Below are 24959 nucleotides of genomic sequence, written 5' to 3' on the forward strand. Positions count from 1 at the left end.
TTTTAATAGAGATGGAATTTCACTGCAGAGACCAGCTCGGGGAGACCCTAACCTAGCGGCACTAGAGGAATTAGAAACATGCACACAGAAATATAGAGTTGTGAAGTGGGAAATCAGGGGTCTCACAGCCTTCAGAGCTGAGAGCCCTGAACAGAAATTTACCCACGTATTTATTAACAGCAAACCAGTCATTAGCATTGTTCCTATAGATACTAAATTTACTAAAAGTATCCCTTATGGGAAATAAAGGGATGGACTGAATTAAAGGAATAGGTTGGGCTAGTTAACTGCAGCAGGAGCACTTCCTTAAGGCACAGATCGCTCATGCTATTGTTTGTGGCTTAAGAATGCCTTTAAGCGGTTTTCCATCCTGGGCGGGCCAGGTGTTCCTTGCCCTCATTCCCGTAAACCCACAACCTTCCAGTGTGGGCGTTAGGGCCATTATGAACATGTTACAGTGCTGCAGAGATTTTGTTTATGGCCAGTTTTGGGGCCAGTTTATGGCTGGATTTTGGGGCGCTTGCTCCCAACACGTCTCCCTTCTTTGATTTGCAAAGAGATGAAAGCAAAGGCTGCTTTGTCAAGTGAGCTACTTCTTGCAGGAGTCAGGATTCATATCTGCAGACTATACAAAGACAAACAACATAGATTAAAAGCACAATCATCATTGAAATCACAGAGCTTCCAAGTGTTTTTATCCATTTTAATGGGTTACTAGCTGCTACTTTGTCTGCAACTCCTTCAAGCGCTTCAGTTCCTAGCATTAAGGTCAGGTGTGTGTGGGATGCTTTAAATATTTGTTCTTTAATTTTGCAATATCCAAAGACAAGTTTGTAGAGTGTCTTTTTAGGTGCTTTTTTATTCTTTTGCATATTTTGATCTTATTAGGAGCATTTAATAGTTTCCACAAATCCTTATGTTTAGCTCCTAGAGCGGGCCATATCATTTGAGGTTGAGGTGCCACTATACCGCCATGGTTCCAGATAATAGGAACTTTTGACGTACTTCTTATCATTTTTACCGTCTGACCGTTTTGTTCAGATCATCTGAACATAGTGTGACCATGGCACGCAGACTGAGAGGTGCAGTTCAAGCTAAACATCCCCTTAGGGGACCAATTAATAATGATTCCATAGGAATTGTTGTGTAGCACCTCTGCCTGTTCTGCAAAGCAATCTTCCTAAACAAGTATGTTCATTATTTCTAACTGGGTCCAATCCTGTTTACAAATAGGTTTTTCAGGGCGTTATGCCTCAATAATAGGAGCAGATTTATTATGGTAAATACTGAGATCAGAAAGCACGTGTAACTGTGTCAGAGTGATTTACATCTAGGCATTATTGCCAGCCAAGATTGATCGATATGCCCAATAAGTATAATTATTCTCTGTGTCAGCCCTTATGGAAGGAATACTCACGGCAGTGGTAATAACCGCTATCATAGCTACCATTAAATTATTCATCGTGACTGGTTGTCCCGCTTTCCTCAGGTTTTCTTCTGCCATCTGTGACAGCTTCTTGATCTGTCCCCAGGTGGGTGGCTGTGTTCGATGGGTGTTGCTCATGACAGTTGGGGCCCTCCTCAGCCTCAGTCTTGACATGGCTGCAACGGGGGGATCCTTGGGATCCTCCCGGAGTCTATTCCTCTGCATCTGGCTCATGATAAGGTTTCAGGTGTCTTGATGGTATCCAAATCGGCTATTGATTTTGGCCTGGAGAAGCACAAGTGTAACCTCTACCCCAAGTTATTATTTTACCTATTTCCCAACTTTTTGTTACTGGATCTCTCCACCAAATCAATTGTTCTGCTTCTGTCTTTGCAGCTGGTTTCTATAGTTACTGTTCAGCTGCTGATAACATCTGACCTTTGGGCAGGCTCAAAAAATTTAAAGTTAATAATGCTAGATTCAGTTGCATCTGTGGGGTTCCATATTCTCTGTCTCCCCCTTTTTGCTTTTGCAACTGCTGTTTTAGGGAGACATTCATTGTTTCCACTATGGTTTGTCTTTGAGAATTGTATGGAATACCAGTAATGTGTTTAATATTCCACATAGAGAAAAATGTAACTAGAGCTTGGCTAGTATAGCCTGGGGCATTATCTGTTTTAATAGAAACTGGAATGCCCATCACCGCAAAACACTGCAAAAGATGACATTTAATACAGGCAGAAGACTCTCCTGATTGGCATGTAGCCCAGACAGAGTGAGAAAAGGTGTCCACACATACACGTACATAAGCTAGTCTCCCAAACGAGGGAATATATGTGACATCCATTTGCCAAAGAGAGTTAGGTTCCAATCCTCGAGGATTAGCTCCTCCTGTAAAAGATGAGGAATGTACCATTTGGCAAGTTGGGCATCGCTGGATAATAGCTTTAGCTTCTTTCCAGGTAATGTTGTATCTGCGTTTGAGACCAGAGGCATTAACATGGGTTAAGTTGTGAAAGTGTCTAGCATTAGATATTGCATTAGCAGTTAGGCAATCAGCCATTTGATTCCCTTCAGTCAAAGGTCCTGGAAGAGGTGTATGAGCCCTAATGTGAGTGACGTACCCTTTTTGGGTGCATTCTACTCTTAACTGCTGTTTGCAATTGGGTAAATAAAGTCATCAGTTGTTCATCTGTATGAAATAATAACTGAATATTTTCAATTAACTATGTGGAATGAACCACATATGAAGAATCAGAAATCACATTAATAGGCATATCAAAAGCAGTCAATACCTCAATTACAGCGACAAGCTCCGCTTTTTGAGCTGAAGTATAAGGCATGTGGAAAACTTTACCTTTTGCTCCAGAATAAGAAGCTTTACCATTAGTAGACCCCATCTGTAAAACAAGGAAAACACTTAGCAGGCTGCAGTTTGTTTACTGCAGGGATTGTAAATGCAAATCATTCACAGTCTTGCTTAGCTAAGGGGATAGTAAAGAAAGAGTCTCTATGACTATTAAAGGTCAGTTTTTTTGGAATGACAGCAGGAGAAGACAATCCTGGCTGTAATGCTCCCATAGGTTGTATAACTGAATTGATAGCTCTTAAGTCAGTTAATATTCTCCATTTACCTGATTTTTTTCTTAATTATGAAAACTGGAGAATTCCGAGGAGAAAATGTTGGAGCTATGTACCCATTTTCTAATGGTTCAGTAACTAATGTCTCTAAAGCCTCCAGTTTCTCTTTACTTAGTGGCCATTGTTCTATCCAAATGGGCTTATCTGTTAACCATTTTAAAGGTATAGGTTCTGGAGGCTTAACAATGGCCACCATCAAAAATGATATCTTAATCTTTGGTGGGAACTTTTTTTTTTTTTTTTTTTTTTTGAGACGGAGTCTCACGCTGTTGCCCAGGCTGGAGTGCAGTGGCGCGATCTCGGCTCACTGCAAGCTCCGCCTCCCGGGTTCACGCCATTCTCCTGCCTCAGCCTCCTGAGTAGCTAGGACTACAGGCGCCCGCCACCGCACCCGGCTAATTTTTTGTATTTTTAGTAGAGACGGGGTTTCACTGTGGTCTCGATCTCCTGACCTTGTGATCCGCCCGCCTTGGCCTCCCAAAGTGCTGGGATTACAGGCTTGAGCCACCGCACCCGGCTGGTGGGAACTTTTTAAACCTTGCAAATTTTTTTCTACTCTCATACCAGGGGCATACCCCATTTCATGCATTGTATATTGACTTTGAGGAGTATATAATTGTTCTGAAATTGGAACTTGTGCTCCCCATTGTTGTAATAAATCTCTTCCCCATAAATTTATAGGTACAGAAGTTATAATTGGTTGAATAGTCCCAGGTTGTCCATTGGGCCCTTCACAATGCAAAAATATAACTACTTTGATATACTTCAGGGGCTTTACCAACTCCAACTATGTTAAACTGAGTGGGTTGAATTGGCCATGTGCACAGCCAGTGCTGTAGAGAAATGACTGAAATGTCCGCTCCTGTATCTACCAAACCTTTAAATTTCTTTCCCTGAATAGTTATTTCACAGGTAGGACGTTTATCAGTAATTCGATTTACCCAATAAGCTGCTTTGCCTTGTTTATTTGTGCTTCCAAATCCTCCTGTTCGTTTAATTTCACTTTTTCTCATTCCCACATATGGCACAGTCAGGAGCTGTGCTATGCACTCTCCTGACTCTGCTTTCCAGGGAACAGGCGTAGATACAACAATTTGAATTTCCCCATTGTAATCTGAATCAATGACTCCTGTATGTATTTGTATGCCTTTTAAACTTAAACCGGACCTTCCTAAAAGTAATCCTATTGTGCCTGCTGGCAAGGGTCCACTGACTCCTGTTGGGATCTTTTGTGGGGATTCCCCAGGCAGAAGGCTCACAGCTTTTGTGCAGCATACACCTACTGCAGCACTACCAGCTGTGGTGGGGGACAGACATTGTACAGGGGTGAGGGAATGGCCTGAACTAGAAATGCCCTGGTTTAGAACAGGGCCCAGGACGGGCCCCCATAGCGTTTCCTGAAATCGGGTTCCCATCTTTATCAAACGTAGGGTGACACTGATTAGCCCAATGTTTTCCTTTTTTACATTTTGGACATACTTCAGGCTCAACAGTTTTCTTTTTTCCCCTATCTGGCAGCCTGACTCGCTGATTTTTTTCTACATTCTTTTTTAGTATGAGCATGCTTCCCACAGTTAAAACAAGCTCCAGGAAATGGAATATTTCCTTTTTCCTCTCTCAGTCCTGCCATTGCCTGTGCTAGCAGAGTAGCTTTGTGCAGATTACCTCCGATAACATCACAGGCCTTGATATAATCAACTAAATGTGCTTTCCCTCTGATAGATCGCAGAACAGCCTGGCAATCGGGATTAGCATTGTCAAAAGCCAATAACTGCAGCACTGTATCCTGAGCAGCCAAATCTGCAATTTTAAGAGACTCCTGTAACCGAGCTATAAAATCAACGTATGGTTCTCTTGGTCCCTGTTTTATAGCACTAAAGGAAGGGTATTGTTCCCCACCTGAAGTGATTTTTTTCCCAAATTCTAATGCACACTCCTCTAAGCTGTTCTATGGCATCATCCTGCATGACCACTTGTGCGTCGAAACCAGCCCAGCCACCAACCCCCAAAAGTTGGTCTGCAGTTATATTAATTTGAGGTTGGGCCTGGGCATTGCGAGCAGCCTGAATGGAAGCTTCATCTGCCCACCAAGTTTTAAATTGTAAGAACTGAGCAGGAGTTAGACAAGCTTGAGTAACAGCGTCCCAGTCAGTAGGTATCATTTGACTAGAAACAGCAACATTCTTTAACGGTTCCAATTACAAAAGGAGAACCTGGTCTATACTGATTCATAACTTGTTTAAATTCTTTGAGTCATTTAAAAGGAAAAGGCTCAAATGTATCTGTAATATTTTCCTGTTGATCTGTGGGGTGTGTTCTAACAGGGAACTGCCAAGCCTCTAAATCACCCTCTCGTCTAGCTTTCTGAAGTCCTGCCTAAATAGAACTAAGAGTGGTCGCTTGAGGTGCTGCTCGAACAGTCACTTGGGCAGCTACTTTTTGCCCAGTGTCCTCCGGAAAAGTAAGATCTGGAGGGTCTTTTTCTTCAAAATAATAATGAGGGGGTGCAGAAGGGTAGGGATGAACCTCTCCTTCCTTTGCTGCTGTAGCTTTAGCTGGTAAATAAACATACTCTGTAACGTCTTCTGTTACTTTGCTATACTCTCCTTCCTCCTCATTATCAGTGTGAAAAAGTTCCAAGGGGAACGAACCAGACCCCACACCTGTCCCACTGTTACTCTGATGCTTCGGAGCTCCCCTTCTTACTCATGATGGGGATTGTTTTAAGAGAACTCGGGTGTCCTCCAGCTAGTTTTCCATTCTAACCATCGCTATGGCGACCCTTCAACCTGGATTCGAGGCCCCATGTTGGGCACCACTTGATGAGACCAGCTCAGTTGGGGAGACCCTAACCCAGTGGCACTAGAGGAATTAAAGACACACACAGAAATATAGAGTTGTGAAGTGGGAATTAGGGGTCTCACAGCCTTCAGAGCTGAGAGCCCCGAACAGAGATTTACCCACGTGTTTATTAACAGCAAACCAATCATTAGCATTGTTTTTAGAGATATTAAATTAACTAAAAGTATCCCTTATGGGAACAAAAATGATGGGCCAAATTAAAGGAATAGGCTAGGGCTAGTTAACTGCAGCAGGAGCACGTCCTTAAGGCACAGATCGCTCATGCTATTGTTTGTGGCTTAAGAATGCCTTTAAGCGGTTTTCTGCCCTGGGCAGGCCAGGTGTTCCTTGCCCTCATTCCCATAAACCCACAACCTTCCAGTGTGGGCATTAGGGCCATTATGAACATGTTACAGTGCTGCAGAGATTTTGTTTATGGCCAGTTTTGGGGCCAGTTTATGGCTGGATTTTGGGGGGCTTGCTCCCAACATTTCACCATGTTGGTCAGGCTGGTCTTGAACTCCTGACTTCAGGTGATCTACCCGCCTCAGTCTCCCAAAGTGCTGGGATTACAGGCATGAGCCACCGTGCCTGGCCCAACTATTACTCTTACTCTTCTATCTCCTTCAGCTCTAAGCAACTTTCTTAGGTTAGGGTCCTAAGCAACTTTCATAGATTAGGGCCCTAAGCCCTAATCTAATGTCTGTCTCTAGATTTTTTTTCCTATTTCAGACATTTCATATTAATGGAACTATGTAATATGTGGTCTTTGTGACTGGTTTAGTTCACCTAGCATGATATCCTCAAGGTTCATCAATGTTGTAGTATGTGTCAGCATTTACTTCATTTTTAAGCCTGTATGATAATTCCTTGGTGCACGCGCGCGTGTGTGTGTGTGTATAACTTTTTGTTTATCCATTCATTCGTTGATGGGGACTTGGGTTGCTTCTGCCTTTTGACTATTGTGAATAATGTTTCTATGAATGTGTATATAAAAACATCTCTTTCAGGCTTTGCTTTCTGTTCTTTCGGGCATATTCTCAGAAGTAGAATTGCTGGATTATGTCATAATTCTATTTTTAATCTTTTGAGGAGCCATCATACTGTTTTCCATAGTGGTGGTACATGGTACATTTTCTTTTTAAGAAAAACATTGTATGCTACTGCAAGATGATTATATTGAGATAAAAAGCTTTTCATATACAGTTCAATACAGTAGGAAGTTTTCTGTTGCTTCTTCTTGAGTGATTAGTGGATGAATTCTGGAGAAATGTACAGTGGATCATATGATTCTTTCAGTTTGAGCTCATGACATTTTTCTCAAGTGTTTTTCTTGTTTTTAGCTCCTTTTTTTTTTTTTCTCCCGAGACAGAGTCTTGCTCTGTCTCCAGGCTGGAGTGCAGTGGTGCAATCTTAGCTCACTGCAACCCCTGCCTCTTGGGGTCAAGCGATTATCCTGCCTCCTGAGTAGCTGGGATTACAGGTACGCACCACCACGCCTGGCTAATTTTTAGTAGAGACGAGGTTTCACCATGTTGGCCAGGCTGATCTTGAACTCCTGACCTCGTGATCCACCCACCTTGGCCTCCCAAAGTGCTGGGATTACAGGTGTGAGCCACCACGCCCGGCCTACATTTATTTTTTAAATTTGGCCATAATACTTCTAGTAGTAAATTTGCCCACAAATTTGCTTAACTTTAAGTGTGAAAATTGAAACCACAATGTTTCAGTGTAAGTTGCCTACACTCCTGGTTTATACATGTGGTTCCATTGTGCTCTATGAACTTGTGAGGTTTTTGGAGGAAGTTGTTTAAGCCCCCATGCTTTCAGATGGATATGATGGCCTTGAATATTTTCACAGTGACCTTGGGCTAATCTGGAATCAGACCCTAGCTCCAGAATCTGAGAATGAGCTGTGGCTGGGGGCTCTGAACTTTCAGTGACACACTTGGAGTATGAGGATAACTTTCTGTTCTAGAGGCCTAGCATGAGGCACATCCTGTGTAGAGATTGCTGTGGGTTAGGATAAGTGTTGTTAAGGACAAAACCTTTTGGGAGATCCCAGAATATAAAACTCAGAGATTTATTTGGTGACAACCTGCAAATTGATGTTTTATTTTTCTTTTTTTTTTTTTTTTTTTTTTTGAGACGGAGTCTCACGCTGTTGCCCAGGCTGGAGTGCAGTGGCACGATCTCGGCTCACTGCAAGCTCCGCCTCCCGGGTTCCTGCCATTTCCTGCCTCAGCCTCCTGAGTAGCTGGGACTACAGGCGCCCGCCACCGTGCCCGGCTAATTTTTTGTATTTTTAGTAGAGACGGGGTTTCACTGTGGTCTCGATCTCCTGACCTTGTGATCCGCCCGCCTCGGCCTCCCAAAGTGCTGGGATTACAGGCTTGAGCCAACGCGCCCGGCCTATGTTTTATTTTTCTTTTGGCCTACTGTATAATTTCAAAAATTGGCCCACTTCAGAGGATACATTCTATATTTGATAGTGAAATCCATGCATCTTTCCTTTAACCTCTTCAAGTAAAGTTAGTGATACTTTTACTTTCGGTGAAAGCATAAATATATTTTAAAACGTATTATGTAAATCCTATTTTATTGAGAACTCTCACTGGAATTTTTAATTGGATTCTTCTTTCTAATTGTTATGCCTTTAATTTTTTTTTTTTTCTTGCCTTAGTACATTGACTCTAGGCCCTTTATTATAGTGTTGAATAGAATTAGTGAGAATGGACATTCTTGCTTGATTTCCTATCAAAAGTGCATTATATTAGGCTGAGGAAGTATCTTTCTATTTCCAGTTTGCTGAGTTTTCTTCATGAATGAGTATTCAAGTGGTTTTTCCACATTCATATGAGATAATCTTATGATTTTTTTCCTTCATTCTCTTAAGTTGATGAGTTACACTGACCGGTTTTCTAATGTTAAACTGCCATTGTGTGTTTCTGGAATAAAAAACACTTGATCATCATCAGGTATTATTCTTTTGAGGTATTGGTAGATTCAATTTGACAATATTTTGTTGACAGTTTTTACATATGTTCATGAGGGATGTTGCTCTGTCATTTGATTTCTTGTTATGTCTTTATTAGGTTTGGTTTTAGGGCTATGTTAGCTTCATAACATGAGTTGGAAAGCATTTCTCCTCCTCTGTTTTTTGAAAGAGTTTTTGCATAATTACTATTAATTCCTCTTTGACTTTTTGATGGAATTTACCGGTGAAATCATCTGGGTCTGGAGTTTTCTTTGTGGGAAGTCTTTTGATCATACATTGGATTTTTTCTTTTTTCTTTTTTTTTGACAGACACTCACTCTGTTGTCCAGGCTGCAGTGCAGTGGCACAATCTTGGCTCACTGCAACCTCTCCCTCCCAGGTTCAAGCAATTCTCCTGCCTCAACCTCCTGAGTAGCTGGGATTACAGGCACATGCCACCATGCCCAGCTAATTATTGTATTTTTAATAGAGACAGGGTTTCACCATGTCGACTAGGCTTGTCTTGAACTCCTGATCTCAGGTGAGCCACCTGCCTCAGCCTCCCAAAGTGCTGGGATTACAGGCGTGAGCCACCATGCCTGGCCAACACAGTGGATTTCTTTTTTTTTTTAGACAGAGTCTTGCTTAGTCACCCAGGCTGGAATGTGGTGGCAATCTTGGCTCACTGCAACCTCTGCCTCCTGCATTCAAGTGATTCTCCTGCCTCAGCCTCCCCAGTAGCTGGGATTACAGGCACACACCACCTCTCCCGGCTGATTTTGTATTTTTCGTAGAGACGGGGTTTCACCATGTTGGCTAGACTGGTCTCAAACTCGTGACCTCAAGTGATCTGCCTGCCTCGGCTTCCCAAAGTGCTGGGATTACAGGCATGAGCCACTGTGCCTATCAACGATTGGATTTCTTTAACAGATAAGGGACTATTCAAGTTTTTATTTTTTCCTGAGTCAGTTTTGGTAAGATACGTTTTTAAAGGGGTTTTTCCCATTTCATCTGACTTGTTGAATGTATTGACATAGAGTTGTTTATAGTAGTCTCTTGTTATTCTTTTAATGTCTCTTGGGGTCTTTTCTGATAGCTTCACTTTCATTCTTGATGGACAGATATGCCATACCATTATTTTACATAGCTGGGCTAGATGCTTTTCTGGACAGATCTCATTGCTGTACTTGATTGTTCTAGCACTATGATGGACAGATATGTGCCAAGCCATTATTTTACATAACTAGGCTAGATGCTTTTCCGGACAGATCTCATTGCTGTACTTGATTGTTCTAGCACTATGATGGACAGATATGTGCCAAGCCATTATTTTACATAACTAGGCTAGATGCTTTTCCGGACAGATCTCATTGCTGTACTTGATTGTTCTAGCACTACTGTTTTGCTCTTTCTGTCAGATACTTGCAGCGTACAGTAGGACTTTTCTGTTTTTGAAATTTTCATTTTACCATTTTATTTGAAAGATCCAAGACCTATATTAATGAATCCTCATGAAAATGTAATTAAGTAAACACACACAGAAGAATCTAAAAAGGAAAGGAATGGTTTCTTTAAAATTCACTCTTTCTACTATTTTTTTTTTTTTTAAATTTTGTTTTGGGTAATGGGATCATTTTTACCTCAGACCTCAGCATCACACAGTAGGTAACACCTGCACATGTACCTTATGAATATAAAAGTTGAAATTCTATTTAAAAATTTTGTTTTGGCTTCAGTTTGGAACAGTGCAGGAACCTGATAAATGCCAATATCTAGACCTGGGTTGTTTGATATGGTGCTACTAGACACATGTGGCTATAGATGGAGCCCTTGAAAAGTGGCTAGTCCAAGTTGAAATGTTCTCTAACTGTAAAATATTCACTGAGGTTTGAAGACTTTGTATTAACAAAATAATGTAACACATCTCAATTCTATCTAATAGTTACAGGTTGAAATGATAATATTTTGGACAGTTGATTAAATAAAATACATTATTAAAATTAATTTTACTTGTTTCTTTTGGCTTTTAAAAATGTGGCTGTTAGAAAAATCGAAATTGCACATATGACTTGCATTGTTTTTCCGTTGTACAGCACTATTCTAGACATCGTAAAATGAATTGTTCTTCTGATCAGTCTCCCTTAAAGCAAACTTTATTAACTGAACTCAGATTTATCTTTTTTTTTTGAGATGGAATCTCACTCTGTCACCCAGCCTGGAGTACAGCGGCACGATCTCAGCTCACTGTAACCTCCACCTCCTGGGCTCAAGTGATTCTCCTGCCTCAGCCTCCTGAGTAGCTGAGGCTACAGGGACATGCTATCACACCTGGCTAATTTTTGTATTTTTAGTAGAGATGGGATTTCACCATGTTGGCCAGGCTGGTCTCAAACTCTGGATCTCAGGTGATCTGTCTGCCTGGGCCTCCCAAAGTGCTGGGATTACAGGCATGAACCATCATACCTGGCCCAGATTTATCTTAATTTGCATACTCGGATGTGTTGTTTTAAAAGTAGTGCTGTAGACTTTCTGTAAATAGGATTTTAAAACTTTTTATTGTGGATTATTTCAAATACATATAAAAGTAATGACAATAGTATGGTATAATGACCTATCATCAAGTTTTAACAGTAACTATCAACTCTTGGTCTCTTGGTTGATCTTGTTTCATCTTACCACCCTCCCACTCACCCCACCCCTGGCCTAGATGGCTTGGAAGCCAATAGAGTATCTTTTTAAATGCCGTAGAATGAATAATTACTTAAAGTGCTAAATACTTTTGCAAAGTGAATAACTGTCCCCTGATTTATCATGATTTTAAAAACGTGCATTAGCATGGTGGTTTACCTAAACTGAAGCATACCGATTTGAATATTTAAAAAAGATTGATCTTTACAAAGGATTATAAAATGTGCTTTTGGTGTGTCATCAATTTTAATACCCACTTGATTTGGTTGTCCGTGATTTCCATTTCATTTGTCTAAAAATTAAACAAAACCCCAGTTCCTTTTGGAGAACATTTTTTATAAGCAGTTTAATCATATAATACTGTAGTAATATAGCATTGTTCTAAGTCTTTATTTTAATGACTATTGTTTTCTTTTTAATAAGGTTTCTCTATACTTGTTTAAAGAATTGCCTTTGTATCTTTGGCAACCTTCTGCATCTGAGATAGCGGTGATTCGGGATTGGTTGTTGAATTACAACCTGACAGTGGTGAAGAATAAACTGGCCTGTGTTATTCTTGAAGGACTGAATTGGGGATTTACTAAACAGGTATGTGTTCAAACCATTCCCTGGAGACTGGAGGTTGTACATGCATCTGTTTCAAAGAAGGATTTTCTCAGAACACTAACATTTTTGAGTACCATTTGCAAGGTCTACAAATTCTTTTAGCTATGTCAGAATTTAGGATTTTCTCTTTAATTCTCTTTTGCAGAATGAGCAACTATTAAATGAAGATAAATTGTTCCACATTGAAAATTCTTCCCTTTTTCCTTATTCATGTGTATGTGTTTTTATTTTTTATTTTTATTTTTTTGAGACAGAGTCTTGCCCTGTCACCCAGGCTGGAGTGCAGTGGCACGATCTTGGTTCACTGCCACCTCCGCCTCCCAGGTTCAAGCGATTCTCCTGCATCAGCCTTCCAAGTAGCTGGGATTACAGGTGCATGCCACCACGCCTGACTAATTTTTGTATTTTTTAGTAGAGATAGGGTTTCGCCATGTTGGCCAGGCTGGTCTCGAACTCCTGACCTCAAGTGATCCTCCTTGCCTTGGCTTCCCAAAGTGCTGGGATTACAGGCATGATCCACCGTGCCCGGCTGTATCTGTTGTTTTGTCTCTAGCTACTTTAGTTTCTCCTAATTGCCTCTTCTGCCTCTGGTTCCTTTTTCTCCTGTAATTAGTCTTGCATGTCATTGTCAGAGTTGTTTTCTGAAACACTGTGCATTGGTTAACAGTCTGAGCTCTAAGCCAGCCTGCTTGGGTTCTAATCCCAGCTCTGCCATCTTCTGGCTGTGTGACTCTGAGCAAGTTTCCTAAACTCTTTGGGCCTTGGTTGCTTATTTGTAAACATTCATGTTAATGAGTATATCTCACAGGGTTGTTTTTTGTTTTGTTTTGAGATGGAGTCTCACTATGCTGCCCAGGCTGGCCTCGAACTCCTGGGCTTAAGAGAGCCTTCTGCCGAGTACCTGGGATTACAGACGTGTGCCAGTGCGCACAGAGTTGTTGTAAGGATTAAACAAACGAGGAAATGCAAGATGTTTAGGATGATTCTTGCCACACATTAAGTACTCAGTAGTGTGGTTATTATTAAGGGTTTGCTCTGTAGCATGTATCTTCAGAGATACATTTCAAGTGGTATTCACTGTTAAAAAACCTTCCCTGCCTCTTTACCTTGGACCTTATTTGTTAGCTCCTCCATCAAAAGATTAACATTTAAAAGAGAAAGTGGTGGAAAACTCAGCCCTTTACACCTATTTGACAGATTTTGTTCTGAGCAAGTCATTTAGTCCTGGAAGCCATCTTGCATCTGGACAGCATGATACCTGTTGTGCAGATGAGGAAACTGAAGCCTGGGAGCTTTTCTGCTGAGGTGTCCTTGACCACCTGGGACTGCCCATAGATTCATCTGGGCCCTCTCTCATTGACATGCTTGTAGGCAAGAGCTACAGGGAGCTGTTTTCCACCTTCACATTCTCTGGCTTGTGAACAGAATCACCCAGGCTCTCCTCTCGAAGAGCTGCATGAGAGTCTTCCCACGCCTTTGTTAGAGTTAGGAAAGTCATCTTTCTGAAAGGTTTAAGGAATGTATTTTTTCAGATTGCAAAGGAAGATAGAGTAAGAAATTTGATAGGCAACTTCAGGCACCAGAAGGAATATTTTACCTATGTTGCCGAGTGTCTTATTTAACTAATGATGGAACAGGAAAAGGGAATGTAGACATAATTTATTAAATATCTTTCTTTCTTTCTTTCTTTCTTTTTTTTTGAGTCAGAATCTCACTCTGTAACCCAGTGGCACGATCTTGGCTCACTGCAACCGCCGCCTCCTGGGTTCAATCAATTTTGCTGCTTCAGGCTCCCAAGTAGTTGGAACTACAGGCATGCACCACCACACTTGGCTAATTTTTGTATTTTTAGTAGAGACAAGGTTTCACCATGTTGGCCAGGCTGGTCTCGAACTCTTGACCTCGAGTTATCTGTCTGTCTTGGCTTCCCAAAGTGCTAGGATTACAGGCATAAGCCATCATGCCCAGACAGTTTATTAAATATTTTTCTGTTTAATTAACTAAGCATCTTCCTGGTTCGTGGCATTGCCCTTGACCTGAAGTGTTTGTAGAGATTCTTGGGTGGAATGGGGTATGACATTCAAAGATAACCTTTTTTGGCTGGAGTAGAGGTTAAGTCAGGTTCAAACCTATCTAGGTGCAGTGTTATGGCCCTTGACAGTTTTTTGCCTATTCTCATTTTATAGCTTCATTGTGTGGGATGTGATTTTTGGAACATTTAGCTTCTGCATCGAAAATCCTTTTTTACTATTCTGTCTAATGTTTTGATTCAAAGTTACAAAAACAAAACCAAACCAAGGTTCTATGTTTGTGACTATTTTTCTCTTTAAAAGGGTACCCTTCATCTGGATCAAGCAGTTCATGCTGAAGTGGCTTTAATGGTTCTTGAAGCTTACCAGAAGTACCTTGCACAGAAGCCATATGCTGGGATTCTTTCTGAAAGTATGAAGCAGGTATTTCTTTCTCTTCTGTATTGGAAACATGAATCTTTATCTTCCCAAGACATTTAGAAATAAAGATGATAAACTTATACTATTGACCATTAGGTATCCTAAGAACATTTCTGGCAATTTAAGATGTTATAATTGACTTCTATGGTTTGATAAAGATTCTTCTTTAAAAAATAGCCTTTATATAACTATTCTAATATTACAGAATTTGAGTTGAACTACAGTGGTGTGTTAGAGCTTGGTTGTACTGGCTCTGGAGAACTGACTTAAATTTTTAGGAACTTTGCAAGCCAGGTTATTAAACTATTGGTAGCTTAAAATTGACCATGGTGGGAATTTTTACACCACCAAAATTGGCAAGTGCTATAAATGAGACCTCCGTCTGATGGTTAAACTTATTTATCAGCACACTATTCATTGAGTATCAACTTTTATGTCACTTTTCTTTTACATGAGCTAAGATCAGGTTCACAGAGTGACTAGTAAGTAAGCAGAAGTTGCGAGTGAGAAATTGCTTCGATGTAGTGCAATAAACATTAATTGGAGACCAGCAAGTAGAATATTCCTCTCTTTTGAGGGCATTGTTGGTCACAAAAGGAGATGAGTGTAGGGGCTTACTGATTTAATTTGTGTGTGACTAATGTGGCTTAAAATAAATAATTGTTTTAGGTTTCATATTTGGCCAGTATTGTTCGATATGGAGAGACGCCCGAGACCTCATTTAACCAATGGGCCTGGAATTTAATCTTGAGGCTAAAACTGCACAAAAACGATTATGGAATACAGCAGAATTGTCCAGCTGTTCCCTTCTCCATCACTGTGCCCGACATGACAGAGTCACCCACGTTTCATCCTCTCTTGAAGGCTGTGAAAGCGGGCATGCCCATTGGCTGTTATCTAGCCTTATCTATGACAGCTGTGGGCCACAGGTACAGTGTTGGGCTGAACCACTAGGGTTACTGAACCTTATAGATAGTTCTAGAATTTTATCTTCCATATCCCAAGTTCTGAGGCCTCTGTCAAACCTATTGAGGAGTAATTAGGGCCAAATAATAATCCTTGATTAACAGCTTATCAAGGGGAGATGCTGCCCAAATTCACATACTTCAGATTTGTACAAGCAAGTCACCTTGTTACGTTATGAAGAGAGTTCTCCTTGTCTCCTGGAGTGCAATGTTCATGTCAGCAGTAGATTCATACTCTCTTCCTCAGAATTGTGATCAAATAAAAATAATTGATCACCTGTAGTAAAATTTTTGAAAAATTGATGGCAGCCCAACTCAAGCTTCTTTTTTTTTTCTTTTTAATTTTACTTTAAGTTCTAGGGTACATGTGCACAACATGCAGGTTTGTTACATAGGTATACATGTGCCATGTTGGTTTGCTGCACCCATTAACTCGTCGTTTACATTAGGTATTTCTCCTAATGCTATCCCTCCTCCCTCCCCCCACCCCACGACAGGCCCCAGTCTGTGATGTTCCGCATCCTGTGTCCAAGTGTTCTCACTGTTCAATTCCCACCTATGAGTGAGAACATGCGGTGTTTGGTTTTCTTAACTAGAGGTCCCCTTAACTGTCTAGAAGAATGAAATGCCTGACCAGGTCATATGCCTCTCTGATATGAGCCCATAGCTGTCTGTATGTCTTCCACTGGAGCATTTATTTATCACACTATATCATAGTTAATCTGTTTAATTTTCTCAGAGATTCAGTTATATATAACTTCTATGAGAGAAGTGCCCAGGAACGGCATTTGTCTTGTGTTACCGTTTTATCCCTAGTGGTGAAGACTATATCTGCTGCAGTAAATAACTGAATGCATGAATGACTTCTCAGTTGGTTAAACATCCTTTCTTTAAAGATTCTTTTCTTATGCATAGTTTTTTTTCTAGTCTCTTCATTTGTCTTCAGACTCTTTGACCTCTGCTTTCTGATTCTTGTATTTTAGACTCACCGTAACTCTTTTTAGCATCCTCATTTCAACATATTGTTCCACATTAAGTGTAATTTCAGTGGGATACCGTTGCAATCAGCTGTAGTCTTCAGCCTTGTGCTGTGAAGTAGGAGAGATACAGAATTGTTTGATAGCTTGATGGCTTCCCTTGGGTTGTTGACAGTTTAGTTGAGATAATAGACAAATCAATCAGCAGTACTATAGAATATAATTGCAGGCTGGATGATATGTGGAGAACAGTGGTTCTCAACTTCTACTGTTCTTTAGATTTACTTTTGGAGCCTTTTAAAAATCCCAGTGCAGGGAAAAGGGTGAGAATCCTGGCCTAAATGGGCTGGGGGCCAGTTCTCTAGGTATCTCTAATGTACACCCTGGATTGAGAACTACTTAGAAGCTGAGCAGAAAGAATGTAAAGGAAGGAGAGATCAGTAGAGTGGGATACCTTCATGGAAGAGCTGAGTTTTGGAAAGGAGTCTTAAATTAGACAAGACGTCTGTCGTAGTTTGGATGTTTGTCCCCCTAAACCTCATATTGACATTTGATCCCCATTGTTGGAGATGGGACCTAATAGGAGGTGTTTGGGTCTTGCAGGCTGATCCCTCATGAATGTCTTAGTGCCATCCTCTCAGTAATGAATGAGTTCTTGACTTAGTTCCCATGAGAACTGGTTGTTAAAAAGAGCCTGGCACCCCGCCTCCTCCATACTTCCTATCTCACCATGTGATCTCTGAACTTGCCAGCTCCTGTTGGCCTTCTGCCATGTGTGGAAGCAGCCTGAGGCTCTCACCAGACGCCCAGTCTTCCAGCCAGCAGAATTATGACTCAAATAAACCTTTTTTTTTCTTTATTAATTGCCCAGTCTCAGGTCTTCCTTTATAGCAGTGCAACATGGACTAAGACAACATCCTAGGCTAATGAGCAGAGTGATGTTGTGTTCCTCTTACAGTTACTCAGTGCCCACAGTTTGTTGAAGATTCAGCTCAAGGGCCATTTCCTGCCACGTGCAGCTCCTGTACATTCTGAACAGCACACTCACTGTGTTTTCTTGTCATTGTATTCTCCCCCGCTCCTCATGGACTGTTTGCTCTATGAAGGTAGGGACATTATCTTGTTCAATTGTGTATCTCCAGATCTTATACTTAGTAGGTATTCAACAAATGCTGGTGGGTTGAATGAATGTGGAAAGGAGAGTCAGGTGTCTGAGTGGGTAAGGGGAGAGGTGGGGAAATGATGAGGAAACACTTCTCAGTGATGCCTATGATCCACGTTGGAGAATGGAGGTGATCAGGTGTTTGGGCCAAATTATGGAGATATTTGAAAGCCAAGTAAAAGAAGGTAGAATTGATTTAGAAAAGAGGAGACCTGATAAGGGTCCTTAGGAAGACACTCTTTATATTGTTTCCAGTAGCTCTAGTGTTATTAATAGTTTCCTGTACTTTGGATTTCCCATCTCTAAAATGGGAGTAATAATAACATCACACTTACTTTATGAGGCTTAAGTGAGTCAGAACACATGTAACATGTCTAGAACAGTGTCTAACGTGATTCTCTTGAGTGCAGTTATCTGAACTTAAGTGTTTTATGATTTCTCGAATTTCTTGTATCCATTCTGGGATCATAGCTCTTTATTCACTGATACTGCTGTGGGCTCTCTCTAAAGATAATTTTTGATTTGTGCTGATTACTAAATCTTGAATGGGAGTGAGCATGAGAATGAGCATTTCCTCTCGGGGCTGATCTCTACTGTAAAACTCCATGGTGGGCATTTAGGATTAGATGTACTAGAATACAGAAGTAACTTAAAACAATCTTAGGTATGGGCGGAGTAGGCAGGGACATAAGTTGTGTGTGAATATAATATTACGGACATTGCAGAGAAGAGTAGTCAGAAATTCACCCAGAATATTTCCCATCATAAAATCATTGATTTTTTTTCTGTTTATTTTCATCTATCATTTTTCCTTTGATCTTTTAAAAAAGTATGTATAATTTTATATCCTTAGTTTTTCACTTTAATATTTTAAGTAGTTTCCTTGTGGCATAACCTTTGCACAATTACTTTATTTTTTGAAATGGTTTTTTCCCCCAGAATTAAAGCGGTTATAACCAAACTGCAGAATTAGGAAAGTGGAGAAAAAGCCACTCGCTTCTGCCACTGTTGTACAATGACTGTTTTGTTGTGACATTGTCCCTGTATTCCCCTCCACAAATAACTTTTCTTAACTGGTAGTTATGATCACGAGTATAAAATTTTATGTTTTATTCCCTAGTATCTTGATAGCAGAAGTGTTTTTCCACATTGCCTTTGGTCATCATGTGTATTATTTTAAAATGATGCAATAGTATTTCCAATTGAAAGGATTTTTCTAAAATTTCCTTAAGTTATTTTCTACCTCTGAGTTTTAGAGTTAAAAATAAACCTGAAAAGCACATCTTTACATGGATCGTATTTTATATTTTTTTCCATATTTGAGATTATTTTTTAAGGATAGATTCTTTGAAGTGAGGCAGAGAATAATAAACGTTTTATGCCAAATTGGTTTTAGCAGAATTTTGTAGTTTATGCAGGTCGGGTATCCCTAATCTGAAAACCTAAACTTTGAAATGCTCCAAAATCTGAAACTTTGAATTCTGACATTGCACTCAAAGAAAGTGTTCATTGGAGCATTTTGGAGTTTGGACTTTTGGATTAGGGATGCTCAGCTTATAAGTATGATTCGAGTGTTCCAAAATCTAGGAAAGCACTTTTGGTCTCAAGCATTTCAGATAAGGGATAGTCAACCTGTACTGACAGATTGAGCTCACTTTTGAGTCTCCTCTTTGCTGTGACACCTTGTGGGAATATCCAGACAAGGAGAGCCCCTGTGGTTCTCTTAGGAGAAGCTCTGTTTGAGAAACAAAATATGGTAGTGGAGGGTGCTTTGGATTAGAAATGTGCAAACTGAGTTCTCATTTTGACCTTACCCTAGGAAATTATGTGAATTTGGGCATGATACTTCACCTTCTTCATCCATAAAATGAAAATACAGATTACCTTTTAAGTTCCTTTGCAATTCTAGAATTTCTGTGTGAAGATTAGGGTCTAGTATTTCTATGTGAAGACTGGGTATAAAACATGTGCTGGAGACCTGAGATAACCCAAGGTATTGAAGGCTCATAACTCGTTGGAAGAACAGAATTTTATGAACCAGCTACCTTGTATATTCATTGCCTTTCTGTTTTTCCGTAGCATTGAGAAGTTCTGTGCAGAAGGCATCCCACTGTTGGGAGTTCTGGTCCAGTCAAGACATTTGAGAACAGTGGTCCATGTCCTGGATAAGATTCTACCTTTATTTTACCCTTGCCAGTATTACCTTCTGAAGAATGAGCAGTAAGTGTGTTCCATTTGTGGCAGGAGACACTCTTAAACAGTCCAGCAAGTACAAATGACTGTGTCTTCTGATTTCTTAAGTAAAATAAAGGGAATGCTATTTCAACAGTGTATTATGGGGCAAAAATATTCTGCACCCCAGTTTAGAATGCAGGTTGATGAACAGTGATTCTAATAATGACTCCAGTTTTATTACCATGAAAGATATTTTTCCTTTTCACTTATTATAACTTTGAATTGCTTATTAAAGCTTATAAAGTATATGAAGGAGCAGTTTTTTCCCTGAGATTCTGGGAATCGTGCTTCTGATATTGAGCAGCAAATGGCTTTGCCATTGTAACAATAGAAAAGATTGTTTTTAATTGTTTACGGTGCATATAGTGCAGTGTTGCCAACAGATAAGATGCGTAGGAAGGTGGGAAGAGAACAACCTGTCTAGGGAGTAGAGAGTAAAGCATCTGGCTGGGGCCTCATAAAGAGTAATGAAAGGGGAGGTGAGGCCTCACCGCATGTGGAGGAGCCCTGTTCGGTGGGGACATGAAGTACATCCAAAGGCACAAGGGGAGCATTACAGTTTTCCTGTTGTGTGTCTTTTCAAGCAGTATGTCTCCAACTTGGCCAAAAGAGCTTATTAAATATGGATTCCCAGGTTTCTCCCCTGGGGATTTTACTTTAGTAGGAATGGGTTAGGTCCAGGGAACTACTCACCCAACCCCTCAACCCCTTTTTAAGAATCGGCACCCTGGGCATGAGGCAAGTTTGGAAACTGAATGGTTTGGAAACATCTCTGCCTTTATTCATGGAGGTGGGGAGTGAGGAGGGGAGAGTGGTGCCTTTGGGTCTTTCTCGTAATGCTGTTTAACTTGCATGTGTTTGTGTCGTGGATCTGTTCTTACACCTCTGTGGGTAGAGAGAATTCTTTTTAACCCATGTTAAATGTGAAAACTTTATTCTTCTAGAGTCCCTTCTTAAATAGTGCTTTGGTCAAAAAATGGGACCAATTTAGGAATTTTTTGTTTCCTCGTAAGTAATTAGCTGGGGAAAATTCCGTTGACTCCTGATTGGAAGGTAAAGTGCATCCTCCTGTGTGCTTGGCAGGTTTTTGTCGCACCTCCTCTTGTTCCTACACTTGGACAGCGGTGTCCCTCAGGGTGTCACACAACAGGTCACCCACAAGGTGGCACAGCACTTGACAGGAGCCAGCCATGGGGACAATGTGAAACTTCTCAACAGCATGATCCAGGTGAGGGCCCTTGCAAGCCCCTAAACACACTTCTAGTGTTAGCACGCTTATGTTTTAGTCATTTCAGATCACTTGGCTCAGTGTGCTTTTGGCCAAGAAAGGCAGTAGATTTGGGCTTTCTAGTGGAGGTAAATATTATTTTATTGCTATTTAAAAAATGAGAGGCTGGTTGTTATCTGTCCCATCACATGAGCCTTTTCTCCACAGGCACACATATCTGTAAGCACTCAGCCCAATGAAGTGGGCCCCGTTGCTGTGTTGGAGTTCTGGGTTCAGGCTCTCATAAGCCAGCATCTCTGGTACCGAGAACAACCTATCCTCTTCCTCATGGACCACTTGTGTAAAGCAGCTTTTCAGCTGATGCAGGAAGACTGCATACAGAAATTACTCTACCAGCAACATAAGGTAAAAAACCTGTTAGAAAATTTATCTTTCAGTGATTGGCTAGATACAGTCGTTTGTTGTTGTTTTTTTGAGACAGAGTTTCGCTCTTGTTGCTCAGGCTGGAGTGCAATGGCATGATCACAGCTCACTGCAACCTCCGCCTCTTGGGTTCAAGTGATTCTCCTGCCTCAGCCTCCTGAGTAGCTGGGATTACAGGTGTGAACCACCACGCCCAGCTAATTTTTGTATTTTTAGTAGAGACTGGGTTTCACTATGTTGGTCAGGCTAGTCTTGAACTCCTGACCTCAGGTGACCTGCCCACCTCGGCCTCCCAAAGTTCTGGGATTACAGGTGTGAGCCACCGTGGCTGGCCTAAGTATAGTAGCTTTCTAAAAAGATTCCCCCAAATACAGTTTTTAGATTTGGCTGTAATGCTCTGCCTTGGACTATTGCTGCTGGTGGACACATCCTTGAAATCTCTGTCTTATCAGAATCTTATATTGTAGTAAGACAGTTGCTGATACTCTTGTAAAGGTCATTGATAAGATTTTTCTTAAAGCCTCCTCTCTCTGCTCCACATCTCCCGGTGTAGAATGCCTTGGGTTACCATTGTGACCGGAGTCTGCTCTCATCTTTGGTGAACTGGATTGTGGCAGGCAACATCACTCCTTCCTTTGTGGAGGGCTTGGCCACACCTACTCAGGTAGGAAACTGACTGAGAGGACCATTTGTTATCTTTGTGAACTTTAATCTCATGATCATCCTTGCAAAGAAATTACTAATAGTCTAAATTAACTTTTATTTAGCCCTTATTCTAGTATAAGTATACTTTTTCATTTAATCTTTGTAGTAGCCCTTTGCTGAGGTTGTGCTGTTGTCATTCCTGTTTTACAGAGGAGTTAACGGAGTGTTTTTTTTTTTTTTTTTGAGACGGAGTTTCATTCTTGTTGCCCAGGCTGGAGTGCAGTGGCGCGATCTTGGCTCACTGCAACTTCTGCCTCCTGGATTCAAGCTATTCTTCTGCCTTAGCCTCCCAAGTAGCTAGGATTACAGGCATGCGCCACCATGCCCAGCGCATTGTATTTTTAGTAATCGGGGTTTCTCCATGTTGGTCAGTCTGGTCTCAAACTCCTGACCTCAGGTGATCTGCCCGTCTTGGCCTCCCAAAGTGCTGGGATTACAGATGTGAGCCACTGCGTGCAGCCTGAGGTTTTTTTTTTTTTTTTTTTAAATTAAAAAACGTTTTTGGAGACCAGGCCTTACTTTGTTGCGCAGGCTAGTCTCAATCTCCTCTTGTTAAGTCATTCTCCTGCTCCCAGCCTCCCTAGTATTTGGGGACTACAGGCACACTACTGTGCCTAGCTATAACTGAGGTTCAGTGGAATTAAGGGCTATCTCAGGAATAGACAGCTCTTAATCAGACTCCAGCCAGCTGACTGTAGAGACTGCCCAGCAGCACTGCGGAGAGCTTTAGAGTAGGCACTGGAGCCAGACAGCCTGGGTTTCAATCTGGGTTCTGCTGTTTGTTAGCTCTGTGCCTTGGGCAGCTTGCCTACCTCTCTGTCCTCAGTTTTCTCAGTTGTCAAATGGGAATAATGATGGCACCTGTGTGTAAAGCATTTAGAACAGTGCTTAGCTCGTAGCCAGTGCTTACTGAGTGTTGGCCATTATTATTGTCATCATCATCAGCAGCATTATTTTTATCATTACCACCTCTTACACTTTGTGTATAAAATTATGTCTGTTTCATCACTTAAATCAGTAGTAACATTCTTCAACCTGTTATTCATCTTACTTCTTGCTCTTCTTCCCACCTCTCATGGATTGAGCTGGAACAAACTCCTTGCTGTTAGCTAGACACATCCCTGGCTTTTCCTCTTTTTGTCTCTGCCTAGCGGATTCTCTTACCAGCATGCCTTTCCCTCTGACCTCTACATAGAACCTTCTCTGAGGTAGCACTTCACCTTGACTCAGTCCTTGCCACTGCTCAACTTCACATTTTGGTTACTTACTTATTAGTCTTGTCTACTCCAATAGATGGAAAACTTCTTAAAGACAGGGCCCCCGTCTGGTCCTCTTTCCTGTCTCTCTCGCACACAGATCTTGCCCAGTAAATATGGAGTGAATGAACATCTTCTTGTACTAAAGTAGCCTTTCCAAAGGAACATAACATTTTCCAATGATCTATTTTATTTAAATTTATATCTGTGACAAGAATATAGGTGGGTATAAAAATGTGTTAATTTTAGAAACTGCAAATATTTGCTGATTGAGATTGAGATAGGAAGAGAATATAAATGTGGAATATCAGGATGTATTTTGTCAGTGGGGCAAGCTCCTCCTTCCCCTCCCCTTTATCTGGTGTCATTGTAGGTCTGGTTTGCCTGGACAGTGCTCAACATGGAATCCATCTTTGAAGAGGACTCCCAGCTCCGGAGAGTTATTGAAGGGGAATTGGTGATAAACTCTGCTTTCACCCCTGACCAAGCTCTGAAGGTACAAATAGCAGTTCTGTATTTGAGTGGTAGAAGGTAGCTTACACTTTTGCTGATGGATTCACCCGTAGCTTTTGGGCTTCTGTGTCTTCTTTTGTTGTGAATGTTTGGAAAGCTCAACAACCAAACCAGTACTCAAAACTGTGTAATTGAAGAGTACTTGCTTCTCAAGTTTCATTTAACAAGAGTCTCAACCTAATATTTGAAGGCTGGATCATTGCACATGTGACAGGGGTTGCCACTGGCTCCCACATACATCAGCATTCCCTAGAGAGCTCGTTAAAAAGCAGATTCCTAGACCTCACCTTCTGAGATTTGGAGTCTCTGAGTCTGGAGTGGGACCAGGAGTTTATTTTTTAAAACTCCCAGCTGATTCTTAGGCTTACTAATGTGTGGGAAAGACTGGAATAAGGCTTTAAAGAGCCTTCTATTTTAGTATAGATTTTGCTTTTGGGTTTCAGAGCCTGTTAAAGAATTTGCTTTTGGGTTTCAGAGCCTGTCAAAGAATTCAGCATTCTCGAATGTCCTTTTGAAATCTGAATTTTCAAAAGATTGATAAAGTTTGACGGTCACATAGTCACATCTACTTTTTTTTTTTTTTTTGGAGACAGAGTCTTGCCCTGTTGCCCAGGCTGGAATGTTGCAGTGGCACAATCGCAGCTCACTGCAACCTCCACCTCCCAGGCTCAAGCAATTCTTATGGCTCAGCCTCAGCCTCCTGAGTAGCTGGGATTACAGGAGTGCACCACCACACCCAGCTAATTTTTCTATTTTTGGTAGAGACAGGGTTTTGCCATGTTGGCCAGGGTGGTCTTGAACTCCTGACCTGAAGTGATCCACCCGCCTTGGCCTCCCAAAGTGCTGGGATTACAGGTGTGAGCCAC

The 24959-nt window shown here is 41.1% G+C and overlaps 1 protein-coding gene across 9 annotated transcripts in view; it reads left to right on the forward strand.

The window, feature by feature from the left end:
* Positions 1-24959, forward strand: part of LOC105499564 (ectopic P-granules 5 autophagy tethering factor) — a 137322-nt gene that overhangs the window by 39571 nt on the left and 72792 nt on the right. For all 9 annotated transcript variants that reach the window (XM_071085434.1, XM_071085433.1, XM_071085435.1 and 6 more), the window contains 8 exons: positions 11997-12161; positions 14513-14632; positions 15299-15558; positions 19813-19953; positions 21052-21196; positions 21404-21601; positions 22173-22283; positions 23954-24076. In XM_071085434.1, the coding sequence (XP_070941535.1) occupies positions 11997-12161; positions 14513-14632; positions 15299-15558; positions 19813-19953; positions 21052-21196; positions 21404-21601; positions 22173-22283; positions 23954-24076 (1263 nt within the window). The remainder of the gene's footprint in view (positions 1-11996; positions 12162-14512; positions 14633-15298; positions 15559-19812; positions 19954-21051; positions 21197-21403; positions 21602-22172; positions 22284-23953; positions 24077-24959) is intronic.

The sequence above is a fragment of the Macaca nemestrina genome, chromosome 19 (assembly GCF_043159975.1).
Source record: "Macaca nemestrina isolate mMacNem1 chromosome 19, mMacNem.hap1, whole genome shotgun sequence".
Classification (NCBI taxonomy): domain Eukaryota; kingdom Metazoa; phylum Chordata; class Mammalia; order Primates; family Cercopithecidae; genus Macaca; species Macaca nemestrina.